The sequence below is a fragment of the Girardinichthys multiradiatus genome, chromosome 9 (genome assembly GCF_021462225.1).
Source record: "Girardinichthys multiradiatus isolate DD_20200921_A chromosome 9, DD_fGirMul_XY1, whole genome shotgun sequence".
Classification (NCBI taxonomy): Eukaryota; Metazoa; Chordata; class Actinopteri; order Cyprinodontiformes; family Goodeidae; genus Girardinichthys; species Girardinichthys multiradiatus.
Genome location: NC_061802.1, coordinates 27,209,468 through 27,232,370, shown reverse-complemented (window position 1 = coordinate 27,232,370; position 22,903 = coordinate 27,209,468). Strand labels below are relative to the sequence as shown.

General features: G+C 39.3%; 1 protein-coding gene across 1 annotated transcript in view; it reads right to left on the bottom strand.

The window, feature by feature from the left end:
- Nucleotides 1-22,903, bottom strand: part of agbl4 (AGBL carboxypeptidase 4) — a 479,295-nt gene that overhangs the window by 273,350 nt on the left and 183,042 nt on the right. The window contains exon 4 of the mRNA XM_047374823.1: nt 19,395-19,489. Within this exon, the coding sequence (XP_047230779.1) occupies nt 19,395-19,489 (95 nt within the window). The remainder of the gene's footprint in view (nt 1-19,394; nt 19,490-22,903) is intronic.

The window sequence follows — 22,903 nt, the reverse complement described above, 5'->3', positions numbered from 1 at the left end:
AAGATACTGTACAGACTGCAGTGCTGATTTAAAGTGACAACATGAAAAGCTGAACATGCTTAAACAAGACAGATTCCAAATAAAACATTGTACATAATCAATTGTTGCTCGTTACTGACTATGTTCAGACCCATAAATAGCTGATACAGTTGAAGCTCTCTTTGAACAGTGAGTGACCTGCGGGTCCTTATGCAGCCTTGTCACTCTCCCTTAATGAGGCAGATGAATAAATGATTTGAGGCATTGTGGATGAGAAGTCTGATCTCCCGTCAGCATGTCTCCATGGGGTTACTAAAGACCCCCAGGGAGTCCTCTTCCTGATCTCCCCCTTTATCCCTTAAACACCTTTTTTTTGCAAATATTTCCTCCTCTGCTTTCTTCTTTCTAAACGCCAACTCTTTTTTTGTCACCCTCCACCTCTGCCTCCTCTCTCCACATCCCTGTTCCCTCACCATCTGTGATCTTAATCTCTTCTAAAACATATTTTCCTTGACTGTAGGAGTTGGCAGATAGGCCACCATCCGACACTTACTGACTCATCTAGTCATAAACAACTGGTGGGTGTCAGCATGCTGGTGGTCCTCTGGTTTCAGTTGTGTTTGTGACAGTTCATGTTTTTATGATCTCCATTGTTATTTTCCCAGTTATTGTTTTTCTTCCTCCTGCTTTCAGACAGAGATAAAAAAAAGTGCAACTCTTTGAGTTCAGGAAATTTTACTCTCTAGGTCTGAAAAACAAAGATGACAGTAATAAAAAGGAGGACCAATTGCTTTTTCATTTCATTGCCACTGGGAAATCAGGCAGACATAGTAATAAAGGTGCTATAATAATAAAGTTTAGGAAAAAGGACCTGTGGCTTTCCATCCCCTAAGCAAACCACTCTCCACTGCGGATTGTACAGTTGCTCAGGGCCATCCACATAACTGGAGTGAAGGTGAGAATGTGAAAAAAGAGGAATGGCAAGTCTCAAGACACAGAATGGAGGAACCGATCACAGTTTGTAACTTTTACTCTTCTGATGTTTAGAAAGAGGTTCTTTTATGGTTAATCTTTTACAGATTTATGCGAAGGTCTAGATGCGAGACACTTAAAAGTGATATCACCAATAGAGCTGAAACCAGATATTTCCTGTATGACTTTGGGTTTAGATGTTCTTCCACAAGCTTCTCACAATATTCTCCTGCAATCTTCCCCCATTCCTGTTGCAAGAACTGGGGTAACTGTGTTGGGTTTGCTGGTTGCCTTGTGTGTTGCTCTCTCTCTCACACACACACAACTTTCAGCTTCGCCCACAAATTTTCCTTGGGACAGAGATCAGGGCTCTGTGAATAATTTGGCCGTATTGTTAGCGTCACTGGCTGCTTGAATAATGCCTTTGTGCCCAGGCTTTAATTTCCTAGTTGATGTCTAAAGATGTTGTTTAAATGTATTTCCTCCAGTATTTCCTCATGATTCCATCTACTTTAGGAAGCACACCAGTTCCTAAAGCAACATTATGCTACTGCCTCTGTGCTTCATGGAATGGTGTTCTCAGTCTTGTAAGTGTCCCTCCCTCTCCTCTAAATGTAGTGATGGTCATTATGGCCATTACTACATTGGCAATATATCAATTTTATTTTCATCAAACCATAGGACATGTCTCCAAAAAGTAAGGTATTTGTCTTTGCGCTGTTTGCAAACATTTATTGTTTCTTTTGTTCTGCTTTTGGAGTAATGGGTTCTTCCTCTGATCCACGGCCTATATCCATTCAGATCTTGTTTTAATATTAACACTCGTGGCTTCATCAAGTACCTTCCCAAGGTCCTGTGCTTTTGTTCTGGAGTTGATATGCGTATATTTTACATCAAAACCCCTTCATTTCTGGGACACAGAACCAGTCTCTGATATGGTAAAATGCCTGTATGTAGCACAACTCAAAGAGCTTTACACTAGAGACATATTCACCCAGTTGCACTCAAACATGATCCTATTTATATACAATGATATGCAAATCAGTTGGTAACTTATGGTTAATGTTTTGCCCAGGTGTCAGCGAGCTGGATTTGGACCGACTTTGCAGAATGACTAAAGTTCCCACTGATCCACAGTCACCCCCGATGTGATGGCTGGACATTCCCAGGGTTTATAGATATCTGCTTAAACAGATGAACCAGATGAGCCACCTTCAGGCATCTAGAAATTGTACCCAAGGATAAACCAGACAAAACATATATTTTGCAAGTGAAAAAAAGGTTTTCTGTACAGTTTTTCTAACCACCAGGATTCAACTGTGTATAGATTAGAAGATGCAACTTATTTGAACGGGGACATTTACCCTTCTGAAGGAGGACAGAATGTAATTAACTTCTGTAAATTTGATATTTAATAGAGGGCAGATTAGCTTGGACAAGATAGAGAATGTTGGATTGCTAGATATAAAAAAGACCACACAGAAAATCTGTTTCATTTGTAAGGATGCAATTCTGTGGTGCTGCAAAGAGAGAAAAAAACTAAACATTTAACTGTACCTTGCATTATGTGTTATTATGACAAACCTATGCTCATTTCACTATGACATATTGGAGGGAAAAACCCCTGCTGTGTGAAAATAATATTTCAAAAACAGAGATCTGGCCAGGGCACATGCAAGTTATCTGCTTACAAGAAAGCAGAAAAACAGCATATTAAATCTATCTTGCTAAGCAAGTAACACTAAAAAGCTCAATGAACATATTTTACTATTACACCTAAAAATTGAAGAAACACAGCTAGCCTGAGTGATCTGTCAACATTTAATGAGGCTGTCAAGGCAGTCCACCAACAGTACAACAAACAAGGTAGTCAAATCTCTAGTAGGATAGTTCAGGATCTTTTTACTTGTTTAACCAGCTTTTCAATACCTCGGAGCTGTGTTATGACTTATACTACTAACAAATTTTATTTTACAGAAATGACAGTGCCTGCCTCCTACAGATAATCTAACTCAACATTAAAGAAACTGGACTTTCCAACATATCTCTTTGAATTCCTTTACAGTTGTGCAAGAAATCTATATCTGAAAAGTACCCCTAGATTGTGGTAATTCAGGGTCCATAAAAAATCCTTTTTATTATTTTTTTAATTTTTTGGGGTCTCTGAAGTTTTTACTTTTGTCCTCTTTCCAGCTTGCTGCCTTTCTATGGCTTGCAGCCATGACATTGATTTTGATCACATTTTCCATTGAGTGTCTATTACAGAATGTGTGAGTTTTATTCCATACTTTGACCTTGGCAAAGTATGGAATAACCTTGGTAAAGTAAAACAATTTAATTTAGAGCCATGAAGAAAAAGGCTGGGATATTACTGGACTAAAAAGGTCTTACCAAGGGTTATTTTCCAACCCTCGTGTAAAAAGGGCCCCAATCTTACTGTACCCAATCTGCAATTGCATACAACTCTTACAGTTCAACACTGACAACTTGTAGGGTCCCAACTACTGGCTGAAACATGTTGTAAAAGGAAATCAAGATGCATCAAATCACTGGCAGGTCAATCACGATTAGAAGGGAACAGAATAATCCTTTATTCAACCCACAGCTGAGAAATTCAATTGAATTTTCCAACCAGCAAAGATTCATAGCCCTGATGGAAAAACCATGAGGTCACAAATAAATTTCATGCAAGCCATGTTGGTAGCAAATGGTTCAAAAGCTGACATTTGCTAATTCTGCTTAACTAGAGAACGTTTCTTTCCTTTTACTAACCCAAAACATCAGTCATCGCATGGGCATGGTTGTATTGCTCATTACAGTACCACACTGAGCAGCTATCTCCACATAAACATCCAAGTTAATGGGCCACAATAAAGACACCACTGTCTTCGTTTTATGGCTCGGTTTTCTAATGGGCTACTTGGGTTTCTTGAATGTTGTCTCAAAGGAGTCATCGAGGTCTCTTTAAGATATCCAATATTCTCAACACACTCATTCCTCCTGGCTCATGCCTCCCTCCATCCATTTTTCCACTCTTATCCCTGTCCCCAGTCTAGCATTTTTGACAGCTACAGGCAGCCTGCAGTAGCCCAGGGCCTTTTCCTGTGCCTTTGGTTTCATTAGCAGGCCCCAGATGCTTAGCTGCTTACAAAATTATAAAAGGCCGAAGCCAACTGCCTCCAGATGGGACCCATCTATATTCAGATGAACCATTTCCTCACAGTCAGAGCAATCCCACCCTGATGTCCTACAGTGTTGTCAACAAACCTGCTGACAAACACAAACACATGCAAGTGCAAACAGATGCACACATTCATAGAGCAAGCCAAGCACACACCCCAAGCCGCCCAGGCAGAAGGAGACCTATACATGCGCACACACTCGCATTGCTGTCTACAGGAACATAATATCGAGCTGTCAGGTCGAGCTTTTATCTGTGATTGGCACATATATGGGGGTGGGGTTCCATGGCAATTTTGCAAATGGACCCCTGGACGTTTTGAGACATCAACAACCATCTTGTTCAAACACACAAAGGCTTCAGGTAGTATGACTAGAAATGATGACAAAATACCTTTCCAGTGATGACTACAATTTTCTACTATATCTGTTGCAAATAAACTTTACATACTTAAAATAACCGCAGTTGACTTGGCAATATATGACATATATGACATGGACAAAAAACTAGTGTTACCTGCTAGAATTGAGAAAGCAAACATATTGTCTTTTCAGTATGTCATATTCCCATCTCAGGACATCACAGGAAAAGCATGTAGGGTGACAAACTCTGCAGCAGGATTTAAATTACAGTCCTCTTTTGAGACAATTTAGTCTCCCCAAAATTTACACTCCAGTTCACCACTTTCTTTTCAGACAACTAGAAACACATGGTCAGAGACGCGAGACAAGTTTCAGTAAAATATTTAAAATGGTCCATGTCCACTGAGAAAGATGATGCAGCAACATAAAGAGTGAAAATGGCATTGAGAGGAAATTGCACTTAGGAACTAAAAAGATGGTTTAGATCTTCCTCCCACTGAATGAAGCTTTGGACCCACACACACACACACACACACACACACACATTCACACACACACACTCTTGTTTTGCTATATGTAGTGAGGACCATGTGTTGACTCCCATTGACTTCCATTGATTTTCAGTCATTTTCAACCCTTTCTATGCCCTAACCCTGACAATAACCCTAAACCTAACCATTACCAGTGCATGTCTAACCATAACCTTAACCTAAAGTCAATTCACACCTTAGTCCTAAACCTAACAGTTAGCAAAATAGGTCGTGAGGACCAGCAAAATGTCCTCACTTTGGTACAAACGGTCCTCAATTTGATGGTTAAATTGGGAAAATGGTTCTCACTGTGATGCCAAGACAGGAACACACACACACACACACATAGACACACACACACACACATTTTTCCACAGTTTTGAGAACTGATTGCATTACTGATTCACTACCTCTCGTTGACAGCAAATAAATGAGTCCAGAAAACAAAATTTTGGGCCTGATACAGTCAAGTCTGTGACCCTGTAGTGTTCTATGTATAAAACATTTGCTAATCTAGTCCCACTGAAGAAGAATAAGTTCTTTGCAGTCGTATCTTAGAAAAGCTTGATAAAAATGTGACAGGCAAGTGACATGCAAATACAAGCAAGTTCCCAGGACAACTGCATTAATCTGCAAAAATATTCCCACCTAGTAGTTTGGTCAATAGACTGTTCTTATTGAGAAAACTTATGGAAGATGTGTAGCATTTTTTCTGCAAACACTGATTAATCTGTTTTGGAAAGCATCATTTCTTCTGCCATCATCTGTGGGGTAGCAGTATCAGTTAATGGGTTCAAAAGCTTAACAAGCTGATAAAGAAGGCTGGTTCTGTTCTGGAGACTGTTCTGGACCCTCTGGAGTTGATTGCGCAAAGACGGAACCTTTACAAAATGAAGAATATTACAGCTATTATACAATTACAGAGTATCTTCAGTCAGAGGTTTCTTCAGATCCGCTGTATACTGACCACTACAGAATATCCTTCCTGCCCACAGCCATCACCATTTATAACCACTCTGAAGAAACTTGGATAATATGAGGTACGACAACATATAATTCCCCTTTCGGAACCAAGTGTTTTTTAATTTTGAACTGTATTATATTTTGTTAAACAACTATGTTTCTGAGGGTTGCATTACTAACAGTGATATTAAGCAGCATTCTTCGTTTAATCATTAATTACTACTTTACTGCAGTCCTGTAAGCTCTGATAGGTAGCTAACAAAGATATCCATAAGCATTTAGTTAGGGCTCAGTGTTCAATGCATAAAACACAACACAAATTGGCTTCACGTGACTCCAAAAAAAAAAGAAAAAGATGCCTGTAATAATTTAAACAATGCACACCTTAGTCATGTGCACCCACCAATAGTTTTCTAACCGGTTCTATTCAGAACTGTAGATGCCTTTAATAAAACAATCCAAAATTGAAGTCCAGTAACTAGTTGAGTTTCAGTACAATTCAGTACGATGTTTTCAATGTGTGTCAAAAGCACCAAGTGACAGGATCCACCATGGTATCCCTGATGTGCATAGGGTAAGGGGTTCAACCTGAACTTGAGCCACTGATCTTAGGTTTTTGACACTTACATACAACCATGTATGAAAACAATTACACTTACTCTGCACATCACACATTTGTGGCAGGGAGGCAGATGTGTTTTGTAATAGAAACTTGGGCTTGGACTTTCAAGTTCTGCAGCTTTTGTATACCATAACTTAAGAAACCCAGCTGTAAATGTGTTTTGAGTTACTGGGCTTACCCTGACAAAACATTTTGCCAAATTAGTGAGAACAGGCTTCCTGAACAAGGTGGGGTGAAGGTGAGGTCCCCTGTCTGCAATACTAAAGGCAGCTGTGACTTACAGTATAGTAATCATCAGGCTGTTGGCTGCAGAAAAACTGCAACGCCTCACCTAGTTCATTATAAGATGACACAACCAATTTGTACCTCTACCTACTGCAATCTACCAAATCTCCCTTGACAAAAGCATTTAGATTAGAGCGCTTTCAGAGGGAGGGCTGTGCTGACATGCCTACCCAGCCTGTGAAAGAGGAAATGAAGTGGCTTTTTAATTCTCCTCCAGGCAAACATAAAACTGTCCATTGTAAGTCATTTTGTGGGTTGAATAGAGAGTCAGGGGCAAGGTGCCTCTCTGTCGTAATACACTTAATGTTTCATTGCAATACTGGGCATATGTGGTGATGTGCACACCCACAGACACACATCGCATCGCATCCTTATCATCATGAAGATTATTAATCTATTTGCTATATTTTGTCCCATTATTTCCTCCACATAATCCTCTTTCACAACCTCTGGCAGGATACTAATGAGTTTCAGTGAACTCCCTCTCACTCATTCGCAATCCTAATTTGTTCTAACTAAAAGAATAGGACTCACAGAAGGTATTGAGAAGTGGAAACAGAAAAGCAGCCTTTCATAGTAGAACAGTTCTTTCAAATGTTTCCCTCTAAACCCTTTTAACACAACTGCAATAAGGCGAAAATGTCTGTAATGAAATTGCATAAAATATATAGACCCAACCAGATTTGGATTTGAGTCAAACAACTTTAGGAAACAGTAAAAGCAGATTATGTCTTCTTTTTTTGGAACTAAGATTAATACATCAGTCTGTTCCTTTAAAGTGGATTGGCCACTAATTGATACAGTGTGGTGCAAAAGTATTTAAATCACTTGAGCTATTTTATGTTTTAACCACAAACCTCATTGTATTATTGTATTTTATGACACACAATTTAATGCCTGTTTGTGGTTTTCAAATTTGGAAAATACAAATCTGAAAAGCGTAGTGTGCCTTTTTATTCAGACCCTCCGAGTTAATACGCTGCAGAACCACCTTTCTCTGCAATTAAAGCTATAAATCTTTTTAGTCATGTCTCTACCAGCCATGCATATTTAAAGGGGGTAATTTTAGCCCGTTCTTTACAAAATAGCTAAATCCTAGTCAGATGGGATGTAAATTGTCTCTGAACGTCAATTTTCAAATTCTGTGACAGATTCTCAGTTGGATTTATTTCTGGACTTAGACTGGGCCATTTCTACACAATAACATGCTATGCTGTAAACCATTATATTGTAGCTCTGGCTGGTATGTTTAAGGTCGTTGTTCTGCTGAAAGGTGAATGTCTTCCCCAGTCTTGGGTCTTTTGCAGGCTGTAACAGGTTTTCTTCCAGGATTACCTTGTAGTTAGCATCATCTATCCGACCAGATTTCCTGCCTTTGTTAAAAAACAAAACAAAAAAACCCCCACAAAACATCACCACATGATGATGCTACCGTCACCATGTTTCACTGTGGACGTGGTGAGTTGAGTGATGTGCAGTTAGTTTTGCAGCACATTTACCATTTTGAATGTAGGCCAAAAACATTTTTATCTTATCTGACTAGGGGACCTTCTTCCTTATTTTGTCATGTTCCTTGAATGGTAAAGTGCTAACTTTTATTTTTTAAACGGCTTTGTTTATGCCACTCTTCAATAAGAGATTTGTGGATTGCATGACAAGACTCAATAAAGTCTAGAAAATTGCAAACAATTACAGCATGAAAATATGTCCATTGTTTTAATGTAAAACCAAGATGTAGACGCAATTCAGCACCTACGGTATATAGAAAAAAGTGTCACTTTCCTGTACAGCAAAGCAGGCGACAAGTGTTAATTTCCTTTGTAGAAGCACATGCAATTGCATTAAGTTGTGCAATTAACTGCAAAACCAAATAATCAAGGACCTGAGCATTATAAAGGCTTTTTTTTTTTAAAGTGCAAACAAGAATATGGTCCGGACAAACAAATTCAGCAGCAGCTCTGTTCAGTTTCTGCATTTCTGGTCCTTCTGCAAATTTTTTTCTTTGGTACAACCAGAGTAAACAGGGTAATATGCCAAAGGTTCTGACTGAATTATCAGCTTAAGTCTGGTTCCACCATTTTTTAATGTTTACTTATTTTATTATTAGCCACATTAGCAGCTAATCTTTTGCCACATAATAGAGGATTATTGGGAGGTTCGCTGGTCATTTGAAAGCTGGACATTTCCCTGTAGGTTAGTAACAGTGGCAGGCTGGGTGTGTGTCTGCAGGACTGCTTTGCAAAATTGTGTGCCATCTTAAAATGAAAATGGCTCATTTTGCATTTATTTCGACTGAAGAATAATTAGTTTTAATATTACATGAAAATAATGATTATGTTGAGAACCCTGTCTGTAAATTCTCCCACCTGATTTATGCAGCTCCTCCAGAGTTACCAGTGCCATCTTGGCTGCTTATCTGATAGATGCTCCCCTTGGTTTAATTCAATTCAATTCAATTCAAAAATACTTTATTAATCCCAAAGGGAAATTAAATGATGATTTAGCAGTCAATTTAGGTGAACAACTATATAGGTTTGCAGCTGCCCCCGTACTCTTACCATTTTTAGATGATGGATTAAACAGTGCAGTATAAACAATATTTGCAACTACATGTTGGACATGAACATCCCAGTTGAATACATTAAGGTTTGCAGTTGTGATGAAACAACATATGAAAAAGTTCAAAGGGTATAAACACTTTGAAACGCATTGTTCTTGCCTTCACATACTTCTGTGCCTTGTTTTTATAAAACTTTTTTTTTAAATCACGTAGTTCTCGATTGGTAGACAAAGCTGACTGAGAGGGAACATTATACATAACATCTCTTTAATATTAGGATCTTATATTAAAACTCAAGAAGATTCAAGTGATTGTTATAGTTTTCATTCCTAAATGAGAGCAACAAGACAGCACTGAATATGGTCTCCGTTTTAAATGATCTCAGGTCTCAACGTTGAGATGGGAGCCTCAGGCACAGTATACTGCAAGTATAATAAGGAGTATGTTTCAGAACATGGCAATATAGCTTTTAAACCAAGCAACACAGGCTTGAAATACAGTAAACCTCTGGTTTTTTGGTTCAGTTCTAAGCTCGGCTAAAGAAAACTGAGGAAACAAAGAAATAACTGAAGCAGAACACCACTGTACTAAATATGAACAGAAATTGGTTTCTGTTTAAATTATCAGCTAGACATGAAAACAAATCAGACGTTTTATTATACCACTGAAACACTTGTGGCTAATAGCCTTTGTTATTGCATTCTGAGGACACTATATAGGTAGGATTTGTTTCATTTCTTCTTGTCTTTGGGGAGTCGTATGAAGGAGGCCAGGCCATTCTCGTTTATATTACTTCTGTGTATGCTTAGTTTATGCATGCATCTCAGATTCCGACCACAGGATAAAAAAGTAAAGGCAAAGATGTGGACCACAAGTGTTTTCATGTTTTCAGACAGCAGAGCAAAGGGTTGCTTGGTGTTTTTCTGCAGCGGATCTGCTAAGAAATCAGTCGTTCGTCTCGGTTTTATTGCTCAAATTAACCGAGAAGGTCCTTGTCCTGTTTGCCCTTAATTAACAAGCATTCAATTCCCCTATTAATTAGCATGAGCTATTAGCTATTTTACATCACTCTTCATTTGTCGACAATTAAAATGTCTATTATTAAAAGGCATGGCACACGGTTAATTGTGCAAGTGGCTCAGCGGCAGGCGTGGAGCTGAGCGAGATGTGTGCTGAACCTTAGGAGGAGCCTGCGAGGTCTGCTGTAGTTATCATACAACCTTTATAGTCTGTCCGTCTTCAATTTGCTGCCTGACACTCTGTCCTCCAGAGAGGAACCATCTCCCTCACCATCATCACACACTGTCTGTGTTCAGATTCAGAGGGCCCTGCTCAGCACTGCAGCAGTTGGAGGAAGGGGAGGTGTGTTGTACAGGATAAGAGGTTTTTTTGAGTCTGACGAGTGCAGTTTTCCTTCGTACTGCAAGCCACATGATTTTTGGTTAATTTTCATCAAATATTTCCATAATAGACTCTACAGCTTCATGGACAGTATTTTTTTAGATAATTTCATTTTCTCTTTACTTAATTACATTTTACTTACTGTGATTTGTTAGATTCAGGTTTTATTGCTTTTGATTAAAGAAAACAAGCTAGCAAACAAAATAATTTGTTACAAGTTTAATAAACTTATTATAAACATATAAACAACCAGTGAATTTGGTGGGTCTCACAGACACACACACACACACACACACACACACACACACACACACGCCCCAACAGAAACAAAACATTAGCAGGAAGAATCACACAGAGCAGTGGATGTATCCAGCTTCTTCCTCTCGCCCTCTGTCTCACCTCTCCTCACCCTCTGCCAGGACTTAACAGGTGGCAAGTCAAAAAATAAACAATAAAACGCAGGATGGAGCATTGCTGATTGACAGAACAATTACTGCAAACATGCACCTCGATGGGGAGGCAGAGGTATCCAAATAGAATTTCACTTTGCTGTTGCATCACCTGCTTACAGGAAGGATTCAGTTGAAATGCAAAAACTACCTGACTGACTCACTGATTGACTGACTACATGCCTACATGTCAGACTAGCAGCTGAGCACAGCTGCTTTAAAAAAAAAAACAGTATTCTGTTTTATTTGTTGCCTCCTTTAATACAGTGCAAGAGGAAATAAATAGATTTACCCTTGATCAAGGTTGGTTGGTTCCAACTTTAGAAGCAATGTTTGGCAACTAATTCCCCCCCAACTCGGACTGTTCATCCGTTAGCTTAGTTAGAGGTGAAGCTATTTTTATCCACACAACTACAGACTAACAAAAAAGTGGAAAGTTAATTAAAGGAGACATTCCAAAAAAGTGTTTTTGATATGAAATGTATCAAAAGTCTAATAAGACAGATTATGTAAAGAAAAAATTCCTTGTCATTGAATTAGCAACTAGAGTTTATTTAAAAAAAAAAAAAAAAGCTTGAATTATCGGTGCTTTTCTAAAAAGTTAAAAAAGATATAAAAATGAAAACCACTTGGTTGCTGCATTTAAGTGAAGTCAATCAGACTACCAGTAAAATACTGCTGTGCAATAAAACAGCCTTAGATTGGGCTCAAAGAGTTGAGAGCAGGTTTTATTGCACTTCAAGAGGAAAGGGAAGTTACAGATAAACCTTAGCATTTCAGGACTTGAACTAAAAGAAAGAAATGGGAAAGTAAGATTTGATAATCAGCCAAGGATTTCAGAAGTAGTACCAGAAGCAATTTGAGGATCATTAATGAACAATTTATATTTTCACACTCACTGATATTTGAACAAAATGAGGAATCTGAAACTGTCATGTTGACCTCTGGATCTTCAGATATACAATGACTTGTGATTTTATTAAGTACACTTTGGTTTTTCCAAGATGGTCCCTCTTTTGCCTTCAGTGGTGCCTTAATTCTTTGTGACATATTCAACAATTTATTGGAAACATAACATTGCTCAGAGATATTGGTCAATATTGATGTGATATTACATCATTTCTGCAGCTTTGTTGGATGCACATCCATGATGAGAGTCTCCTGTTTTACTAAATCCCAAAGGAGTTCTATTGGAATGAGAAGCTTTGTGACATGGTGCTTTATTTTGCTGAAGTAGACAGGAACACTGGTTTTATAAGGAATGGGCATGGTCAACAACAATAATGAGGTAGGCTGTGGCCTTTGCTATAAGCCAGGAAGGATCCATACTTTCTTGTTGTTTATCTGACCCTATTATCTGAACGTTGCAGCTAAAATCACGACTCATTAGAGCAGAGTTTTTACATTGTTTAATAGACCCAACCTATTTGGTCAACCTGTGCAAATTGTAGCCTCAGTCTCCTGTTCTTCCGGTGTACTGTTCTGCTGCAAAAGCCCATCTGCTTAAGTTTCCATGTGTTGTGCGCTCAGAGATGGTATACTGTACATCTTGGTTGTGATGGCTGGTTATTTAAGCTACTCCTGATTATTTTATCATCCTGAACAAGTCTGTCATTTGCCCTCTGAGATCAACAAGGTATTTTCCTCCACACAACTGCCACTCACTGGATGTTTTCTCTTTGTTGGACCATCCACTAAACCTGAAAGATGGTTGCGTGTTAAAATACTATTCGATCAGCAGTTTCTGAAATACTCAAATCAGTCTGTCTGGTACCAAGAAACATGCCACATTTAAAGGTCACTTAAATTCCCCATCTTCCCTTTTTCTAATGCTTAGTTTCAACATCAGCAAGTTGTCTACATCACATCTAGATGCTGAAATTCACTGATTTTCTGCTATGATTGGTCAAATATGCAATTGGACAAGTGCCCTTAAATTTGCTGTTCACAGCATAAGCACTAAAGCAAAACTTAGCAATTAAAAAAAAATATTCTTCAATCATTTGCACACAAACTGATAAAACAACCCATTATTGCAGCCCATTTGTTCCTTTTCCTAAATGGTTCATGAAGTCCCGTGTAACCATGCTAGCCATTAACCTAGTCACGCCATTTCGGCCTCCAACAGCTGCATTTCACCACGCTCCCTGACTTTCTAATTAGCTTTTCTCGGAAAATAAGGATCCTGAGCAATTCTTTGCTCTAGCAGTCTAACGACAAGCAGACCGCAGGGAGCACGGTTGGCACTTACTGTCACCGAGGGGGCTGTTGTGTTCGACAGACTAGTACAAGAAAATATGGTTTGCTCTCTTTTCTCTGACTCAAACACTCACAGTTTTTCACTCTGAATGTTAAGTCAATTCCCAGTTTCTAGAGCCTATTGGTATTTTTGGAAGTCACAATGAATAATGAATACGGTAGTAATGTTGGTGCAAAGTAACAGCTCTGCAGGCATCCAGCTGTTTCTCTATTGAGGCTGTCAGTTTTGCTTTTCCACAGCACAGAAAAAAAAAATAGTTTAGTTATCTATTCATGACAACTTTATCAATTTGTTGCAAATTTCAGAAAGTAATGCATTCCTTGCCTGTAAATCTTACCTTATCAAACATGTAGCCTGTAGCTGTGGTATAATGTGAGCTAATACAGGCTTCCGGTGTCTCCTTGCTAGAAAAGTCATGAAGGAATGGACTGAAGGAAAAAGGGGACTGAGCGAGGGATAAACGATAGATCCCTCCACCTGTAGCAGTGAATGTCCTGCTGGACTGTAATCTGCCAGTTGTCTCTCTCCAAGATGCCCAGCTTTGCTGAGGCCAGTCAGGCTCTGCAGCCTCCAGCACCAAACGAAGCTGGAGCCCCAGGACATAAGGCACCTGCACAGGGAGATAAAGGCTTCATCTCCTTAGCTAAAACTGACGATCCTTTTGATAAAAGCAGACATAAGGTTGGTGGGCAGTGGGGAGCAATCTTTTGCTGCTCACTTTCTCCACTTCTCTCTTCTGTGTCTACCTGTCTCTGTAATCTCTGTCTTGTTTTTTGCGTTTTTCTTTTCTAAACCTCTGTGTCTGTCTTGATGTCTCAGCTCCCCCCACACACACCTAAGCTGTGCGAGTTTGGACCAGACAGGTGAAGCTTTCCACCCAGCCTTTTTTTATTTATTCCATATCTGCAACTGTCAAAAAGAAGATTGCTAGTTTAGAAGCTGTCTGTGCTTTGTTGTGCTCATAGAAAGTCAAATAGAGGAGGTTGTGTTAAAAGCTTCTTGACCACTTTCTGGGGACACAGACAATGACAGCTGCAATCTTGGAAGCCTAGACACAGTTGAAAATAGCTTTACAAGTGTGAGAGACTTTATGGCCCTTAGATGGCATGGTGCCGAGAGGAGTGGTTAAAACAGTTTTAGCCTTGGAAGCAAATAGAGGCAAATTGATTAAGGCGTCAGTGATGTTAGCTTCTGCTGGATCTAAATAACAGGAGAATAAAGCGACACAAACACTAAATGTATAAATGCTTACACATTTTAAGGCTTACATAAATACTGTACATGGATTGCAATTTAATTTTTTTAACGTGTCCTGTCCAGCAGAGTAGCCAGAATTGATATCTGAGTGCCAAGAAGAACAACAAATTTACCTTCACAAGAGGAGCATATCAATGCTCCCATTGATATAATATATATATATATATATATATATATATATATATATATATATATATATATATACAGTACAGACTAAAAGTTTGGACACACCTTCTCATTCAAAGAGTTGTCTTTATTTTCATGACTATGAATATTGTAGCTTCACACTGAAGGCATCAAAACTATGAATTAACATGTGGAATTATATACTGAACAAAAAAGTGTGAAACAACTGAAAATATGTCTTATATTCTAGGTTCTTCAAAGTAGCCACCTTTTGCTTTGATTACTGCTCCACACACTCTTGGTATTCTGTTGATGAGCTTCAAGAGGTAGTCACCTGAAATGGTTTTCCAACAGTCTTGAAGGAGTTCCCAGAGATGCTTAGCACTTGTTGGCCCTTTTGCCTTCACTCTGCGGTCCAGCTCACCCCAAACCATCTCGATTGGGTTCAGGTCCGGTGACTGTGGCCAGGTCATCTGGTGCAGCACCCCATCACTCTCCTTCTTGGTCAAATAGCCCTTACACAGCCTGGAGGTGTGTTTGGGGTCATTGTCCTGTTGAAAAATAAATGATGGTCCAACTAAATGCAAACCGGATGAAATGGCATGCCGCTGCAAGATGCTGTGGTAGCCATGCTGGTTCAGTATGCCTTCAATTTTAAATACATTCCCAACAGTGTCACCAGCAAAGCACCCCCACACCATCACCCCTCCTCCTCCATGCTTCACGGTGGGAACCAGGCATGTAGAGTCCATCCGTTCACCTCTTCTGCACCGCACAAAGACACGGTGGTTGGAACCAAAGATCTCAAACTTGGACTCATCAGACCAAAGCACAGATTTCCACTGGTCTAATGTCCATTCCTTGTGTTCTTTAGCCCAAACAAGTCTCTTCTGCTTGTTGCCTGTCCTCAGCAGTGGTTTCCTAGCAGCTATTTTACCACGAAGGCCTGATTCACACAGTCTCCTCTTAACAGTTGTTCTAGAGATGTGTCTGCTGCTAGAACTCTGTGTGGCATTGACCTGTTCTCTAATCTGAGCTGCTGTTAACCTGCGATTTCTGAGGCTGGTGACTCGGATGAACTTATCGTCCGCAGCAGAGGTGACCCTTGGTCTTCCTTTCCTGGGGCGGTCCTCATGTGAGCCAGTTTCTTTGTGGCGCTTGATGGTTTTTGCGACTAGCACTTGGGGACACTTTCAAAGTTTTCCCAATTGTTTGGACTGACTGACCATCATTTCTTAAAGTAATGATGGACACTCGTTTTTCTTTACTTAGGTGCTTTTTTTCTTTCCATAATACAAATTCTAACAGTCTATTCAGTAGGACTATCATCTGTGTACTGTATCCACCTCCTGCACAACACAACTGATGGTCCCAACCCCATTTAATAAGTCAAAAACTATTTCCATCATGGGAGAAGAGGTGGAGGTGGTGGAGGAGTATAAATACCTCGGTGTTCACCTGGACAACAGACTAGAGTGGAGATGCAACTGTGAAGCCATCTACAAGAAGGGACAGAGCAGACTGTACTTCTTGAGGAAGCTTAGGTCCTTTGGTGTTTGCAGCAAGATGCTGCATATCTTCTATAAGTTTGTTGTGGAGAGTTTGATCTCTTCTGCCATCATCTGCTGGGGAAGCAGCATCAGAGCCAGGGACTTAAAAAAGCTCAACAAGCTGATAAAGAAAGCTGCCTCTGTTCTGGGGACTCCTCTGGAACTTCTGGAGATCATTGTGGAAAGACGGATTCTTCATAAAATGAAGAACATTATGGAGAACCCTGAGCATCCTCTTCATGAGACTGTCCCACAACAACAGAGTGTCTTCAGTCAGAGGCTTCTTCTGATCTGCTGTAAGACAGAGCGCTACAGGAGATCCTTCCTGCCCACAGCCATCAGCATCTACAACGGCTCTTTGAAGAAACCTTCATAATATGACCTACAACAACATTTAATTTCCCTTTGGGATTAATAACGTATTTTTGAATTTGAATTGAATTTACAAGGCTTGAAATCCCACTCATTAAACCTGACATGGCACACCTGTGAAGTGAAAACCATTTCAGGTGACTACCTCTTGAAGCTCATCAACAGAATGCCAAGAGTGTGCGGAGCAGTAATCAAAGCAAAAGGTGGCTACTTTGAAGAACCTAGAATATAAGACATATTTTCAGTTGTTTCACACTTTTTTGTTCAGTATATAATTCCACATGTGTTAATTCATAGTTTTGATGCCTTCAGTGTGAAGCTACAATATTCATAGTCATGAAAATAAAGAAAACTCTTTGAATGAGAAGGTGTGTCCAAACTTTTAGTCTGTACTGTATATATATATATATATATATATATATATATATATACATATATATATACATATATACAAAAAATGTATAGACATTGCTTTAGGAATATTTCAAATGCAATGGAAGCGGAGATGGAAATGAAAATAAAAAAAAGAAGAAAAAAGTGGAGAGGTGGCGCAAAAAGTTAAAAGGGAAATAAGGAGATAAGCCTAGACAAGAAAAAGAAAGATGAAGAGAATACAAGATAACACCCTAAAAGTCTGCTTCAACAACCCCAAGAAAGAGAGAGAAAACCACAGAGACAAACAAATGCATTTACAGTATAACGTACTGTATCAACGTTACTGAAAAGACACCAGTCCAGACTAGAGTCGGGCACCACCACAACCCAAACGACCCGGCACAGACCCCGACCCCCAGCCCTGACTCCATCCGGTCCAAACGACCCCGTCTAGTATGAAACAGCCCCAACCCCCCAATTAATTCCAATCTGAACCCTATGAACCTCCCACCCCCATGATACTGAACACAAATGCCATGAATCCCCTCCTCACAGGGGGCACACCCCCACAAGAGAGTTCCACCCCTGAAAAGCCAATGAAGACACATCCACACAGTGTGAGCCCTGCACACAGCCTCTGCTCCAAGCACACCCTGCCACACTGTGCCTCCCACCACACAGTGGGCTGCGACGACAAGGCATGGCCCTGCACTGCGCCACCCAGCCACCGCATACAAGTGAAACAGAGCAGACACCACTGGGCCCCATACCCACACAGGACCACTGATTCTACACCAGGATGGGATCAACTCACCCGTCAGGCAATTCCTGGCAGACAGTGTACACCTGGGGCCGACGGCCTCTCAGCGGTACCCCCCTATCAGTCACACCAAAATCCCCACCCCCCCGTCACAGTTAAACTTATCAATAAAATTTGAAGCAGCTTTTCAAAAGAAAGAAATGTAATTGCTGTAAAATAATTATTTGTTATAGTTTTATTGTTTCCAATCATGACTATTTTTACGGCTGTCTCCCTTTCTTCCACACACGCTGAACCAGACCTCTCTAAAGAAGCACTCCAGCAGTAGTAGGAGTGATCCTTTCAACATCAGTGAATACAATTTACGCCCACTTTTATACAATGCATGAGAAATGGCTAAGATAAAATAGAAGGTTCCAGGAAATTAACTTGTGGGGGAAAAATTCACAGACTTTTATTATATATAGAAGTGATAGGACTTATGCTGCGCTACAGTGCCAAACCATCACATCAACTACTTTCATCAGAAAGATAAAGCAAAATTCAAAACAAGCATCTCTCTGAATAAATAGTTGGAGAGAACAGGTACAAGGAGAGGCTTTAAAACCACAAAAAAAGCCATACCTCTGCATGAGCAAACAACAGTGACAGCTGCAACTAAACAAGGAATGAAAACAAAGAGCAAGGAGGTTAAGTGAAGCTGCACCATGTTGCACTCTGCTCTACTGCAGACAGCAGTTCATCTTTTCTGACTACGGTTTCGTGCCCATTGTCTCTTCTTATTAGCCTGTGCCCGGCACGCTATGGTCGGTGCAAGAACGAGGATACCAGACGTGCACAGCTTAGGGTGGCAGATGCCTGCCTCTTTTGCCGATGCCCTCCATCAACTGATGACAGATGTCAGGGCTCCTCTTGGATGGCAACACTTCATCATGCTCCCCTGTTCTCCGGCCCGCTGAATACACCAGCCTGCTTGGCAGACACCCTGCCCAACCTCACTGCACCATGCCCATTCCCTCCTGCCCCACCAATTCATTCACACTCATGCGTGCATACACATCTCTGCATCCATCAGTCAAGCGTTATTACATCAGACAGCCATCAGACTTAAAACCATAGGATCACATGCTAATGTACCCAGATGCATCCAATCTGGAAAGCTAAAGTTTCCGTTTGAGGTGAGCATGTGTGCGTGTGTGTGTTTGTTTGGGAACCTGTGTGTAAACTACTGGGCAGATTGGAAAAGCACTTCAAAGTTAGAGAAAGCAATATAAATACCCTCAGCATTCTAGCAATTTCTGTGAGTGGATTATTATACTAGATGAAAGACATAAAATGTACAAATGTGAAATAATAAAGTGAGATGTTCGAGATGAACATTTCTACTTACCATTTTGGCCTGCTGGTAGACTTGACTACAGGGGACATGCCATCTCTGTACAGACTCTTGGTCTTTGAGAAGTTAACAATGTTGAAAATCACCCTCTGAAATAAAAATTGAAATGAAAAAATAATTTCACAGATCAAAAATTGCACTATTTTCAAATTATAGTGTAAAATAATTTCACAAAAGTAGTTAAGATATGTTTGGAAAACCAGTAAACATGGATTAAATAGAGCTTCAAAACTTTGCTTCGACTAGAACCAATGTTTTCCACAATGGTGTATCAATACTCCTGTGAACTAGAACAGTATTAAATGGCTTTAGAAAATTTTTACAAATACAAATCTGAAAAGTGTGGTGAGCATTTCTTTTTAGCCCTCTTTAGTTTGATACACCTACACCTAAAGGAATTCCTGGACAACCAACTGCCTTTTAAATTAATGGATTAAATAGAGATCTGTGAGACATTTGGCCCCCAGGGAAATCCAGCTGTTCGGTGAAGGCCTCAAAGATTTGTTTGAGAACAAAATGCCCCATTAAGACCAAGGAACACAGCAGACAGCTTTGGAATAAAGAAACTTAAAGCAGGGCTAGGTTATAAAACCATATGCCAAACTTTTGACATCTCATCGAGCACCGTCCACCCATTGTCTGGAAGTGGATGGGGAAAGCACAACTGCCACTCTACCAAAACAAGGGCATCCACCTAAACTGACAAGCCGGGTGAGGAGAGCATTAATAGGGGAAGCAGTCAAGAGGTAAATGGTGACTCGATAACAGCAAAAAATACGGAAAAGCAACAAATGCAGAAAATGGTGCTTTGGTGAAATTGAACAAAAATAAACTTTGTCCTACATACAGACCTTGTGTGATGAAAATCTAACACAACACATCTATGGAGGACCAGCACGGATATTTTCACCTCTAATAAATCCTTGTTGTATTGTTTTACCCAACAAATTTCCCTGAGCCCGTTTATTTCTATCTTTCTTTTTTACATTCCTTGTTCGTTGTATTGTCTTTTCTGTCTCAACATGCATCTGATAATGTTAAAACAAATGGGGCGGGGCAGAGAAGTCTTTGCAACAGCACCACCACCTCAGCTTCTCTCCTATTGGCTGAGGTCAAGCCTCTAGGAAGTAGGTGCTGAGCCTCATGATGGCTGCCTGGTTCTGAAAAGTAGCTGCTGGCAAAGGCTAACTTCTGTCATGTTGTTGCCAAAGAAGTTAGACTAGTTGTGGATTCAGAGGTAGATAGCACTGTTAGTCGGGATCGTTTACTGTATCCTTTGACTTTAGCCAAGAGAATGCTTCAGTTTGCCTGAGTACTAAGAGGCATTCATGTTTATGCACCGGCTTTCTAAATAAAAGCATGACTCAATAATGGACTGTTTTCACAATCTAACCAGAGGAAATATATTTTAAGAAGTTTAACTTCAAATTAGCATCTTTAAAGACTTACAATGATACTTCCAGAATAATGTTCAGATATACATTTTTCAAAAATAAAGCCTGGTAATTATGGCCAACATGATTCACCATATTAAGAACCCTTTTAACCTGTCATCCAAGGATGATTTCTGTCCTGATTAGGAGTTCAGCTTCTATTGATGTCACTATATTTTATTTATTTCTAAATTAAAGCCTCAAAAACATGGGGAAATTACCTAAATCAGTCATTTTTAATGAAACAAAACAGATTTTTGTCCAAATTAAGGGTAAACAAGTAACATGTTACTCAAAAGTATTATTCATACATGGAGCGGAATTTCACAATGAAATCCCTAGATTGGGACATTAACTATGAGGCACTATATTAATAATATTATTTAAAGAAAATTGTCCATTATCACAGGCTTTTTCTATCTAAATTCAAAGTTTAGCATCCATGGATGTCACTAAAGTACATCCACATCTGACATGGAATATAAAACAAGTCCCTAAAAATTGAACATTTATGTATATTTCATCATATACATAATCCTTTTGAAGTAAATCTGTCTGATGTCCCAGGCTGATTCCTCTCTGTATCAACATTAAAAAGGGTTATCCACGTCTCATGTTGGATTTGAGAATTAAAGCAGTACTAATATGGCAATATCTCCTTATCTTGTACTCTATTCATAACGCCTTTAAAAGAAAATTGTAGCTTTGTAGAATGAAGCTACATAATCTCTAGATGTCACTTCATTATTTTCTGATGTGGAAATTCTACATTACACCCTTGGAATATTCTAATATTACCTATAGTTACACTATAATCATCAGGTTAAAAGAAAATGTCTGCCAGAGACTGACTCCTTTTAAGGTTTGGAGTTGACCATCTATTACTAAAAATATACATATCTGCTGTCAAAATATGAAGCCATATTTCTCAGCATACCTGCAATATTTTATCCAGAGGTGTAAGACCTGTAGGGTACTCAGGTTTGGAAACTTGAGTTCCAGTTGTATTTTGAAATATACTATATCGATTGCTTGTTTCTCCAATAACTCTCTCTACATGTAGGCCTACTCTGACTGATACAAGCCCTATTTTGGCCTTAATCTTCCCAGCGGGCAGGGCTGTAATCTTTGAATAAAATTAAAAATAGACTTCTCTATGAGGGTTTAATTTAGAAATCCCACATGAAATATAAATGAATTATAGTGACATTTATAGAAACTGAACTCCTAATCAGGACAGAACTCAATCTTGAATGACAGGTTACTTTAAAAAAAGTTCTTAATATGGTGAATAATATTGGCCATATTTACCATATATTTTTCAAAAATAAAGTATATCTTAATATTATTCAGGAAGTATCATTGTAAATGTTTAAAGACGCTAATTTAACGTTGAAGTTCCTAAAATGTGTTTCCTCTAGTTCAATTGTGAAAAAATTCTTACATTGAGTCACACTTTTCTGTTGAAAGCCGGTGCGTAAACATGAATGCTTCTTAGTACTCTGGCTACATGAAGCATTCTCTCAGCTGACGTCAACAGAATATAGTAAAATATCCCGACTAACAGCGGGATAACTAACTATTTACCACCAAATCCTAACTTCTTTAGCAACAACATGACAGACGTTAGCAGCTGCTAGCAGCTCCTTTTCACAACCAGGCAGCCTTCATGAGGCTCAGCATCTACTTCCTAGAGGCTGGACCTTAGCCAATAGGAGAGAAGCTTTTCCAGAGATGTCTCTGTCCCATGTTGTTTTAACATTACCAGATGCATGTTGTTGTAATTATGAATATGAATATATTATTTAATATGTAATATTAATACTTTAATATTTTATTAAATAATATTTCGGTCTGTTAAGGGTTGTCCTATGAATACCAGCCCAATAAGGCGGTGGTATTAGAACAAAATTGAAAGGTGTGAGCCAAGCTCTGACATTATTGAACAGCAAAACTCTACACTCACATGGAATGAATTCACACAATTTCTTAAAATACAAGAATTTATTAACATAATAAGTCAACTCAAAGTCACACATATTTCAATCAACAAACTCTTCACCATGCTAA